This window comes from Argopecten irradians, chromosome 3 (genome assembly GCF_041381155.1).
Source record: "Argopecten irradians isolate NY chromosome 3, Ai_NY, whole genome shotgun sequence".
NCBI lineage: Eukaryota > Metazoa > Mollusca > Bivalvia > Pectinida > Pectinidae > Argopecten > Argopecten irradians.
The window spans coordinates 57767579-57781741 of record NC_091136.1 but is presented as its reverse complement, the minus strand read 5'-3'; the positions used below and the strand labels follow the sequence as shown (position 1 = coordinate 57781741).

Sequence of the window (14163 nt, the reverse complement as noted above, 5' to 3'; positions counted from 1 at the left end):
ACAGCATATATATTTATTCAGCTGCCTGGTAACATTAACATTATTTCTTTTTAATTTTTCATTAAAACGTTCTATTCATCCATCACTATGTCAGGAAGCCCCTGTTTTCCTAATTGACATGGGAATGTATGTGTATTAGGAATACAGGGCCGTCCTTTGTACGACGGCTCATACAGTCATTCCCTCATTCTTGCAGCTTTTTACGTATCAGAATTGTGAAAAGGCGATATATGCTATTTTACATTCATTTGAAAGGTTTATGAGTAATCAGTTTATTAATTTCAAATTATATTATTGCAAATGCCCTGTGATATAACCGTCATATAGAAAAGGAAATTAATATTTATGAAAATAAATAATAATTATTTCAAGGAACGGCTACAAACTGAATAACACTTGCTATGACAAAATACGTTAAGTATACAACATTACTTATAGAAGAAAACATGCAATTATTGTCCTTAAATTACCATAGCTGTTCACAGATCCTTAACTCTTAATGTTATTTGGACCTTAGATTACAATTATTAAACCAACATTTCATTTATATAAGGGCGACACGGCTGTATGGTGACCCTAACATCACTGACGAGTCATATAACGGCGAAACGATTGTAGGCGACCCTAACAGCACTGACGAGTCATATAAGGGCGACACGACTGTATGGTGACCCTAACATCACTGACGAGTCATATAAGGGCGACACGGCTGTATGATGACCCTAACATCACTGACGAGTCATATAAGGGCGACACGGCTGTATGATGACCCTAACATCACTGACGAGTCATATAAGGGCGACACGGCTGTATGATGACCCTAACATCACTGACGAGTCATATAAGGGTGGAACAGATGTATGGTATCCCTAACATTACTGACGAGTCACATAAGGGCGACACGGCTGTATGGTATCCCTAACATCACTGACGAGTCACATAAGGGCGACACGGCTGTATGGTATCCCTAACATCACTGACGAGTCGTATAAGGGCGCCACGGCTTTATGGTGACCCTAACATCACTGACGAGTCATATAAGGGCGACACGATTGAATTGTGACCCTAACATCACTGACAAGTCACATAAGGTTGAAAGAGATGTATGGTGACCCTAACATCACCGACGAGTCACATAAGGGTGAAACAGATGTATGGTGACCCTAACATCACCGACGAGTCACATAAGGGCGACACGGCTGTATGGTGACCCTAACATCACTGACGAGTCACATAAGGGCGACACGATTGTATGGTGACCCTAACATTACTGACGAGTCACATCAGGGCGACACGATTGTATGGTGACCCTAACATCACTTACGAGTCATATAAGGGCGACACGATTGTATGGTGACCCTAACATCACTTACGAGTCATATAAGGGCGACACGATTGAATTGTGACCCTAACACCACTTACGAGTCATACATTTGTATAAGGACGACACGGCTGTATGGTATCCCTAACATCACTGACGAGTCATATAAGGGCGACACGGCTGTATGGTGACCCTAACATCACTGACGAGTCATATAAGGACGACACGGCTATATGGTGATCCTTACATCACTGACGAGTCATAATTTTTTTAAGGTCGACACGGCTGTATGGGGCCCTAACATTACTGACGAGTCACATAAGGGCGACACGGCTGTATGGTATCCCTAACATCACTGACGAGTCATATAAGGGCGACACGGCTGTATGGTGACCCTAACATCACTGACGAGTCATATAAGGGCGACACGGCTGTATGGTGACCCTAACATCACTGACGAGTCATATAAGGGCGACACGGCTGTATGGTGACCCTAACATCACTGACGAGTCATATAAGGGCGACACGGCTGTATGTTATCCCTAACATTACTGACGAGTCATGTAAGGGCGACACGGCTTTATGGTATCCCTAACATTACTGACGAGTCACATAAGGGCGACACGGCTGTATGGTATCCCTATCATCACCAACGAGTCACATAAGGGCGACACTATTGTATTGTGACCCTAACATCACTGACGAGTCATATAAGGGCGACACGGCTGTATGGTGACCCTAACATCACTGACAAGTCATATAAGGGCGACACGGCTTTATGGTGACCCTAACATCACTGACGAGTCACATAAGGGCGACACGGCTGTATGGTGACCCTAACATCACTGACGAGTCATATAAGGGCGACACGGCTTTATGGTGACCCTAACATCACTGACGAGTCACATTAGGGCAACACGGCTGTATGGTGACCCTAACATCACTGACGAGTCATATAAGGGCGACACGGCTGTATGATGACCCTAACATCACTAACTGACGAGTCACATAAGGGCAACACGGCTGTATGGTGACCCTAACATCACTGACGAGTCATATAAGGGCGACACGGCTGTATGATGGTCCTAACATCACTGACAAGTCATATCAGGGCGACACGGCTTTATGGTGACCCTAACATCACTGACGAGTCACATAAGGGCGACACGGCTTTATGGTGACCCTAACATCACTGACGAGTCACATAAGGGCGACACGGCTGTATGGTGACCCTTGCATCACTGACGAGTCATATAAGGGCGACACGGCTGTATGGTGACCCTTGCATCACTGACGAGTCATATAAGGGCGACACGGCTTTATGGTGACCCTAACATCACTGACGAGTCACATAAGGGCAACACGGCTGTGTGGTGACGCTAACATCACTGAAATTTAAATACGTGGGACACAGATGTATGCTATTTAAATAACATTTTTTTTTGTATAACCGGGAATCAGCTTTGATGATGTGATCAATCTAATAATAATGATAGATTCATAATCAATTACCATTCGCGATAAATAATCCATTACGACGGAATTAACATAAATCAATTCATCTGTCATTTTGAAACAGGAATTAAAACGTTGTGTCAAGAACACTGAGCGTGTGTTTCGTTCAAACTTACTAAAGCTCGTGTCTTTTGTAACTTACAAAAAGAAACTCGTGTGAAATAAATTCCGTATCCAACAACCGCTCCTTGTGTAAGCTCTATCTATATAATAAAACTGATATTCGCTGTTTCAGATAACATGTCCCAACTTTTAAAACTGTCACTAACTGGCAACTTATCATCTTGGAGAACCCATTATCGTGAATTTGAATGGCGTAGCATATATAATAAAACATCTTGATGTCATCAATGACATCTTCGAATACAACGATACCTTGGTAAAACCGAGGAACATGTATCTTGTATCACAAAGATTTATATAATTGTGTAAAAGGGATGTGCCTCCGTGGCGTGAGGGTACATAAGTGTCTTTTGGCCAATCATGGCCAGTGGTCTTTCAAACCATCGGTTCGTCGCTGGTCTTTTTGTTTCATTGTTTTGTTTAAATTATAGTCTTGTCTAGTTATACTTTATTTATTGTGGACGGAGGTCACATGGCGTTTTCTTTCCTAAACTTATGTGTAAACCTCTAATATAGTTCTTATGTACTATATTTTTGTATAATCAAAACGTGCACGTGTACGTGTACCGCGTAGTGATATTTCACCCAAATCAGTGTTTAGTTGGTTTTTCTTTTTTTTAATTGATTGCCTAGGTGAGGATAATTTAATGTGTCTTGTGTTAACGACATCATGTGCTCCATGCTTCAATGTATTACAAATATTACATCAACATTACTGTAGCAAAAAACCTAGGTATTTCATATCACAATGATTTACATTACTTTGGTAAAAACCAATGGTTTTTTATATCACATAGATTTACACTTGTGGTAAAAACCGAGGTATTTATATCACAAAGATTTGCACTACTGTGGTAAAAACCGAGATATTTTATATCACAAAGATTTACACTTGTGGTAAAAACCGAGGTATTTATATCACAAAGATTTATACTACTGTGGTAAAATCCGAGGTATTTATATCATATAAATTTACACTACTGTGGTAAAAACCAATGTTTTTTTTATATCACATAGATTTACACTTGTGGTAAAAGCCAATGTTTTTTATATCACATAGATTTACACTACTGTGGTAAAAACCGAGGTATTTATATCACAAAGATTTACACTACTGTGGTAAAAACCGAGGTATTTATATCACAAAGATTTACACTTGTGGTAAAAACCGAGGTATTTATATCACAAAGATTTACACTACTGTGGTAAAAACCGAGGTATTTATATCACAATGATTTACACTTGTGGTAAAAACCGAGGTATTTATATCACAAAGATTTACACTCCTGTGGTAAAAACCGAGGTATTTATATCACATAGATTTACACTACTGTGGTAAAAACCAATGGTTTTTTTAAATCACATAGATTTACACTACTGTGGTAAAATCCGAGGTATTTATATCACATATTTTTACACTTGTGGTAAAAACCGAGGTATTTATATCACAAAGATTTACACTACTGTGGTAAAAACCGAGGTATTTATATCACAAAGATTTACACTACTGTGGTAAAAACCGAGATATTCATATCACAAAGATTTACACTACTGTGGTAAAAACCGAGATATTTTATATCACAAAGATTTACATTACTTTGGTAAAAACCGAGGTATTTATATCACAATGATTTACACTTGTGGTAAAAACCGAGGTACTGGTAAAAACCGAGGTATTTATATCACAATGATTTACACTTGTGGTAAAAACCGAGGTATTTATATCACATATTTTTACACTTGTGGTAAAAACCGAGGTATTTATATCACATAGATTTACACTTGTGGTAAAAACCGAGGTATTTATATCACATAGATTTACACTTGTGGTAAAAACCGAGGTATTTATATCACATAGATTTACACTACTGTGGTAAAAACCGAGGTATTTATATCACATAGATTTACACTACTGTGGTAAAAACCGAGATATTTTATATCACAAAGATTTACACTTGTGGTAAAAACCGAGGTTTTTTATATCACAAAGATTTCCACTAATGTGGTAAAAACCGAGGTATTTATATCACATAGATTTTCAATACTATGGTAAAAACCGAGGTATTTATATCACAAAGATTTACAATACTATGGTAAAAACCGAGGTATTTATATCACAAAGATTTACACTACTGTGGTAAAAACCGAGGTATTTATATCACATAGATTTACACTACTGTGGTAAAAACCGAGGTATTTATATCACAAAGATTTGCACTACTGTGTTAAAACCGAGGTATTTTATAAAACAAAGATTTACACAACAATGGTAAAAACCGAGGTATTTATATCACAAAGATTTACATTACTGTTGTAAAAACCGAGGTTTTTTATATCACAAAGATTTACACTTGTGGTAAAAACCGAGGTATTTTATATCACAAAGATTTACACTACTGTGGTAAAAACCGAGGTATTTATATCACATAGATTTACACAACTATGGTAAAAACTGAGGTATTTTATATCACAAAGATTTACACTACTGTGTTAAAACCGAGGTTTTTTATATCACAAAGATTTACACTTGTGGTAAAAACCGAGGTATTTATATCATAAAGATTAACACTACTGTGGTTAAAACCGAGGTATTTTATAAAACAAAGATTTACACAACTATGGTAAAAACCGAGGTATTTATATCACAAAGATTTACACAACTATGGTAAAAACCAAGGTATTTTATATCACAAAGATTTACACTTGTGGTAAAAACCGAGGTATTTCATATCACAAAGATATACACAACTATGGCAAAAACCGAGGTATTTATATCACAAAGATTTACACAACTATGGTAAAAACCGAGGTATTTTATATCACAAAGATTTACATTATTGTGATAATTATATTGTTTTAAGCACATATTAATACTTCAAGTAAATCAACATGGCAAATAAAGTTAAATGTTGTAGATTTTGCAGAAGAAATATTTTGACATGTTAAGTTTTAAGTGCCATGATTTTTCTTCAGTATAATTTCAAAACTATAGCTTTTGATAAATTCATTCAAAATCATACAAAGGCATGGTGAAACATGTATGATGCTTCATAAACATTTGCAACAACACAGAATGTGTGCAGTGTAATTATTCTTGTGTTCATACTTTATTATTTTTATGATGTAGGTTTAGATGAAAACATATCTGAAGAAGTCACGTTAGAATTACTAATATCACTGTAAAAATGTGAAACGAAATTGTAGACCACAACTTGGCTTCTTCGTTTGATAAGGTGTACTCATTTCTTTGCATTTTAGACCTTAATATCATGATTTTTGGCAGTACTGTCAAAATTCATTTTGAGATTTTATTTGACCTTATAAAATTAAAACTTATGCATTGTAAATATTGTGATAATCGAAATATTGATAACTTTCAGTGGAGAATAACATTAGTATATCTTGATTCGTGAGCATGTTAATTACGGCACACATAACTTGTGTTTAAGTTTCAATGTAAGTGTTATCTAGATTCAGTGTAGGATCTTTATATTAATTTTATATCTCCAAAAACTCGAATTAATAAATAAGGCAACAAGTAATGTGCACGCAATGGTTGTTAATCTTATTCTCAAAGATGAAATGCAGATATCTGCTTTTTCCTAAGTTCATAATCATCATAACATACCATTTCTGTAGTAACCCAGCATGACTGAGAAAGATACTCTGGTGAGTTTTATACAAGTGTCCGTGTGAGCGACTGCAATTAGCGACCATCGCATAACTTCGTGTTTCCTTCGTATTGCGTTCGTGATTATAAATGGGTCTATTGTATACTATTGTCGTCGATGTTTTACACGATGGTAAGACGAAGAAGACACGAACCGCAAAGATGTCCTCGCGATTGCCTTATAAAGGGCAAGATGGACACACGAATTCAACACGAAAATGAACCTCCGTGTGGTGTTCGTGCAATGTTTTGGCATGTCAAAGATTTTGCCGTCACTCACGAAGTCATTGAAAAAGTTCCCCGGCGATCTTACGATGGCTGAAGATGGCCTCACGAATAGCCCGATGCGCTCACGATCAGTGCCTAATTTGGACATTTTGTTTTTTCGTGTGTCCATCCTGTGTCAACTTCGGGACGGTGTGACGCCAGCTTTTGGAAATTTTGACAAACGTAACAGAGCTTTGGGGACAGAATTTGTAACACAATGTATGTCTAAAATAAACTCTGTAATTATTATCTGGCAAATATAGCAACACATTTGTAACCCTGATGAATACTAGCTGCAATATCCGCTTGGCTAGAGAGAACTTATCTATAGATTAATCGGTTTGCGTCAGACTAGTAACCCAGAGGTCCCTAGTTCGAATCCTATACCCCCACTCTTCCATCGTTCTCCGTTTTGATTTACCTGTACCTATTATGCTTGTAAGCACTTTTCAGTATATGAGGTTCTTTGCTCAATTTTAATACATCAGTTTGTCTTTGCCAATCGTAAGGAGCACAAGGAGTTTTGCCGTGTAGAGATAAAAACTTGCTGCATTAAAATGTTTTAGGAGATACGTACAATATAAAAAAATGGATTATTATCAAGTTCTATTCAGCGATTGCAAGAAAAATAAGTAAATGAAAAAAGAAATTGTCAAAAACTTTAAATGTAAGTAAATTTATTTAAAATTAATTCCATATGTGCTTTCAACGGATAAAATGCATATATTTTAATACCAAGGCACGATTTGTTAATATTTCCTTCCAAACCGAAGTTGCTATCACATAATACTTAATTGAAATAATAATTAATGGAGCTTTTTGATGTACATTTAAATAAATGTGATTTTCTTATTGCATTGTATGTATTTTTTAAAATTTTGTCAGCATTGGTTAGTTGGTCTATTGATTAATCTAATCATCAGAACAAGGTGAGTAATGATTATCTCCCCTCACTTACAACATTTGTTACCATGGTTGACTGTACTCATGTCCAGTCCCTTTCATGGTCAGGTAATAATCCTGATGGGTCATGAATGGGGGATTCAGCCCCTTTCATGATCAAGTAATCTTTATTGGCCATGAAAGGGAGTTATTGTGGAGTCAACTGTGGTAACAAGACATTTATTGGCCACACTTTTCCTTTGTGAGAGGTTGGAAGTATGCAGTAAGTCTTTTTGTTCGAGGTTAACAAGTATGCATGTTAGTCAGTTATTGCATGATTTCTCGTCAGTAGGGACTTATTACTCTAAGCCATGCAATAACCTTCACCTAGTACTGAAAAGTACTCACAAGCTTAAAGTTGTATGTGCCGTATTTTTCATACTCACGAATCAAGATGAGCTTTTAATATGTTATTCATCACCAAAAATTACCAACTTTTTGAAAGTGCTTTCAATGTATAGGTTTTAATCTTACATGTACAAATAAGAGCTGAAAATGATTTTTGGCAGTACTGTCAAAAATCATTTTCAGCTCTTATATACTGCCAAAAATCATTTATTTTACATCAATAGTGAAGTGAAATGAGTACATACGGTGAGACCATGAAGCCAAATTGTGGTCTACAATTTCATTACACATTTTTACAATGTTTTTAGTAATTATAAAGTGACTTCTGCAGGTATGTTTTCATTTAAACATATTTAAGGCATAAAAACAACAATTTTTCAGTACAAAATTTCTGTGTTATAACTAATGTTTATACGTCATCTGAAGCCATTTGAATGGTTTTTACAGCTTTATTCATCAAACCTTATGGTTTTTAATAAATTAATGATGAAAAAATAGCATGTCAAAATTATCCCCCAGTTACGAATACCTACAGGTAAATCAAACAGAGAACGATGGGAGAGTTGGGGTATAGGGATGAAAAGGTGTTTATTTTTCAATCAACCTGTCTTTTTGTTCGAGGTTAAGAAGCATGCAGTAAGTCAGTGACTCATTATTCCTTATTACTCGAAAGCCATGCAATAACCTTTATTTAAAACCGCTCAAGCAAACATTCGATTATAATCTAAGACTAACAAGGTTTGACTAAGAAAATTCAAATCTACTGTGTCTCTTGTGATAATGAAACTATTGGTCATTTCATACAGAGATTTAAATACAATTAATAAACAATTAATAAGTAATACTATATAAATCTTTGTTTCATAGTAATACATGTAGGTGCCGTGGTTTAGGCTAAATGATCGATCATACAAATTCAACATAAAACACATTATAGATAAACATAATATAGTTCAAGTTAGGCCTACGTAGTAATATGACACCCTCGGAAACCCATTGTCTAAACTTCACTACGCTCCGTGTTAACGTGACTGGGTAACCGACAATCTATACATCTCACTTGCCATTGTACTCGGTCTATGCAATCTGCTTTGTATGCGTTCCTTGGGTGTGATATTCGTCTTCGTCTTGATAATGTTTCTCTGCAATGTACAAAGCAAGCGTTATTGCGACGTAGATGTAAATAAAGACAACGTGTCGAACGTACAGGACTTTCCTTTTTCGATCAGTAATATAATGCCGACCGTCACAACACAGGTGAGTTTTTCTATAATCGTAGACTATGATTAGCGTTGCATAATGTAGATGCTCTGATATTTGATTCCGTTCTATATATAAACGTGCAGTATAGTATACGTACCTACTACCTGCTTGTTAGTAGTCTAACGTTATAGCGTGGTCAAGAAGCACTTGAGGAAACATTGTATACGCACTAAGTAGGGCCTACATTATATATTTAAGGCCTAGTGTTTTCACTACAATATTATAAACATAGTCTACACGTAAACTTTACACGTGTGCACGTGTAATCCCATGGATAGGGCCTAGTATCTGTAAGTCAAGAGTCAAGAAGTTTTATTTAGAGTCGCATACATGGGGAACATAATAACATTAGCACTGTAGTGCTATTCTTGCGACAAACATATGTAAAAAATATCACAGTACAAACAGGTAAAAATATATATAGACAGGCAACAATTTAACTATAATAAGCATGCTATAGATACATGATATTTAGTTGGAAACAGCTATCACAGTTTAGCAGAAATAAGAAAATTTAATTTAAAGGTAATAACTTAATAATTACACTAGTATATCACACAAATGTTACACAAAATAGGTTAAGATACTGAAGTGTAATGTACATAAATGCTAATATAGCAAAGTGTAAAAATTTACAGGATATACACTACCATAGTGTGAATTAAAAATAGATATTGAAGTCATAGGTAGAAATCAAATAAGCTAAAATAAGATTTATAAAAGTAATGATCATTGAAAAGGATTGAAATATCACAGGTTGTATGGTATGTAAGATTATACCAATACTGATACTGACAAAAGACTAATATTATCAAATACGAATTGATTATTATCTTGCGAACTCAAAAAGTTCAAATAAATGAAGTTAAGAAGAAAATGGTACACATTGTAGAATAACAGAATTTGTAAAAAATACTATACATTCTAATGATGTTTATGATGTATTGCGTGTAGTACAGTATATAAGGTTGATAATGAAAGAGTTATTCCCCTTCGACCATGCATAAACGATATATATTGATATATATCGTTAAAGTGAATAGTCGGGCAAAGAAAACCAGTCTAAATGCGTTCATTGGCCTTCCAAAAGTTCTCACATATAAATACGAGGGTCAAGCTCTGCTTAGTTTCCCAGTTCTGACCATTAAAGTAAAGAAAAGTTGAAAGCATTGAAAGCGAGGCTGCGTGGAAATGTAACCACGGACATAGTGAGCCGGGAGGACGTTTTAGAATTTCCATACTTTAAATTAATTTATTCGTACGCAGACAGATTTTGACGAGAGATTTTATTTTTCCCTTCATAAGAAATTATACTGCATACATTCACACCATTTTTACCGACTTTATCCATCCTTGCCCGACTGTTCACTTTAAAATGTTACGATAACATTACAGATCGCAGCTGTTGAAGCCGACATTGAGGGATGTGAAAAACGTCTGGATGAGATTGAACGTACATTACGCCTTGATGTTAACATCACCGACTCAGACAGGTAAAATGAGAAGTTATCATCTTGTAATAAATGACATGGTCATATGCAACTTCGTTAGCCAAGGGTAATAAGTATGATAATGTCAAGTTAAGATTTAGTAAAGGACAAATAACCGTAAAGTTATCATGTAGCAAAGGACAAATTACATAGAGGATAACACTTCATCAAGTGGGGATCAAACTTTGATATTTGTCAGAGATGAAATATAACTTTTATTCGTCAAAAAACAATGAATATTCTACATATTCCATTCTTTACGTCTCTATTCTAGGTCTAAACTAGGCCAAATGATACTAGTGTATGTATTACTAATTGACTTCCACACATGGGGCACAGATTTCGAGGATGATTTTATGTAACCATTTATGCTCCAACATTTAAAAACAAAAAATAATAGGAAAGATAGAAAAAAACAGAGAAAATGTCAAAAACATTACATACATTTTCATCATGAAGCCTCACATTTCACTCTGTAAAATGATCAGATAAAAAGGACAACTAACAGTTAAATTGTCATAGGGATGTATCTAAGTAATTAACATAATTTATCAATGCAGTTATAAACTTGGAATTCTTTTCCATTAGTACATATTCCTTATAGTGATTTTGAAAGTAAACGTTTCTGTTAAAACATTCACCGATCGTTTGGGTTCTGATTAGATCAAGACATTTACATCACTCAATGTTAAAGTGGTGAATGCAATACACAACTGGGTCATTTACTTTTCTTTTAGAAATGATTTGAAAGAGGAAGCAAAACGAGTAAAGAAGACACTGTCAAATAATAGTAAGTAAAACGGCAAGACAAATCACAGAAAGTAACAAGACATTGGCAATCACAATTTAAAAATATTATCAAAAATTTACTTTTAAATTACATGTTGATTAAAAAAACAATTATAAATATGCCATAGTTGGTATCAAGAACTAACAATGCAAAGGGAATAAAAAAATCGAACATAGATATACATGTACGTACTAATGATAAAATTGGTGTGTTTATTTGTGTTAGTGTTAAATGCTGCCATTTAACAACCAGCAGGTCATGGGATGAAAAAGCATAAGGATAATACTAGAAATCCTAGTTATGCATATTTTTTTCGGGATCTATCTGAACAATACAGCTGACAGGTTGTCATTATGAATTTGATTGTTGGTAATCAATTACAAATCAATATGATCAATGGCAGGTCTATTTTATTAATTGCAATTAATCTTCATGTCTGGTTATTTTCACAGAGGGTGAGCTAAAGACTTTACGGAAGGAGAACTGGAAGAACATGTTACTATCCGTGTTACTGATGGGCCTGGTCTATCTGTCCTATCACTATATCTGGGCCCCGTAATCATCAATTAAACGCTATTGTAATACATGATACTTTCTCTTATGTCCACTTTCACAATAACCTATTGTAGTTATTACATCTAAATCACACTTTTATGTGGATACACCAAGCAAGAGCATTCATTCGTCTAATTCATCCACACACATCGATCCGAGGATCACGTTTCAAAAATTGAAGCATCACATGGGTTTACCGATTTACCGATACACTGGGATAGTCGATTTACCGATACACTGGGATAGTCGATTTACCGATACACTGGGATAGTCGATTTACCGATACACTGGGATAGTCGATTTACCGATACATTACCAATGTGTACTAGAGTGGTTATTTGCCTATTGTTTTCTTAAATGTTGACAAAATAACGCTATCCAGGGGCGTAGGAAGCGGAGGGGGGGGGGGGGGGCAAACATGTCTGTTTGCCCCCCCCCCCCCCCCCCCCCCTTCGCCGACTGAAATTTTCTAAAAATGCTTATTTGAGAGAAAAAAGGGTCCTGCACATTTTTGTACTTCATTCTAGAAAATTTTCAGCTGCGCAGCGCATTTCCTAAAACGTTCAAGCACATAATGTCAAACCTTAAATAGTGAAAATTCAATACAAACGAACTAGACTAAAATGTCCATCAAGGGATTCTATGTACTATTTAAAAAAATGTCTCTTAAAAGATCAATTTGTTTATTTGTCTTAGAGAGACAATGAATTCATTTTAAAAGATTAATTTGTTTATTTGTCTTAGCGAGACAATGAATTCATTTTAGCTCACCTGGCCCGAAGGGCCGGTGAGCTTATGTCATGGCGCGGCGTCCTTCGTTCGTCGTCCGTCGGCGTCCGTCTGTCCGTCAACATTTCCTTTAAATCGCTACTAGTCATAGAGTTCTGCATGGATTGTAATCAAATTTGGCCACAAACATCCTTGAGGGAGGGGGAACAGAACCTGTATAAATTTTGGCTCTGACCCCCCGGGGGCAGGAGGGGCGGGGCCCAATAGGGGAAATAGAGGTAAATCCTTTAAATCGCTACTAGTCATAGAGTTCTGAATGGAATGTAACCAAATTTGGCCACAAACATCCTTGGGGGAAGGGGAACAGAACTTGTATAAATTTTGCCTCTGGTCCCCCAGGGGCAGGAGAGGCGGGGCCCAATAGGGGAAATAGAGGTAAATCCTTTAAATCGCTACTAGTCATAGAGTTCTGCATGGATTGTAACCAAATTTGGCCACAAACATCCTTGGGGGAGGGGGAACAGAACTTGTATAAATTTTGGCTCTGGTCCCCCGGGGGCAGGTGGGGCGGGAGGGGAGGGGCCCAATAGGGGAAATATAGGTAAATCCTTTAAATCGCTACTAGTCATAGAGTTCTGCATGGATTGTAACCAAATTTGGCAACAAACATCCTTGGAGGAGGGGGAACAGAACCTGTATAAATCTTGGCTCTGGCTCTGACCCCCGGGGGCAGGAGGGGCGGGGCCAAATAGGGAAAATAGAGGTAAATCCTTTAAATTTCTACTAGTCATAGAGTTCTGAATGGAATGTAACCAAATTTGGCCACAAACATCCTTGGGGGAAGGGGAACAGAACTTGTATAAATTTTGCCTCTGGTCCCCCAGGGGCAGTAGAGGCGGGACCCAATAGGGGAAATAGAGGTAAATCCTTTAAATCGCTACTTGTCATAGAGTTCTGCATGGATTGTAACCAAATTTGGCCACAAACATCCTTTTTGGAAGGGGAACAGAACTTGTATAAATTTTGGCTCTGGCCCCCCGAGGACAGGACGGGTGTGGCCCAATAGGGGAAATAGAGGTCAATCCTATAAATCGCGACTTGTCCTAGAGTTTTGCTTGGATTGTGACCAAATTTGGCCATAAACACCCTT

General features: G+C 36.4%; 1 protein-coding gene across 1 annotated transcript; it reads left to right on the top strand.

Annotated features, from left to right (window-relative positions):
- Nucleotides 1-9329: 9329 nt before the first annotated feature.
- LOC138320100 (coiled-coil domain-containing protein 167-like) lies at nt 9330-12313 on the top strand. Its single transcript, XM_069263174.1, has 4 exons — nt 9330-9443; nt 10845-10942; nt 11677-11729; nt 12182-12313. Exons 1-4 carry the CDS (start codon nt 9423-9425, stop codon nt 12286-12288), a joined length of 279 nt encoding a protein of 92 aa, XP_069119275.1. The 5' UTR covers nt 9330-9422; the 3' UTR covers nt 12289-12313.
- Nucleotides 12314-14163: the final 1850 nt, after the last annotated feature.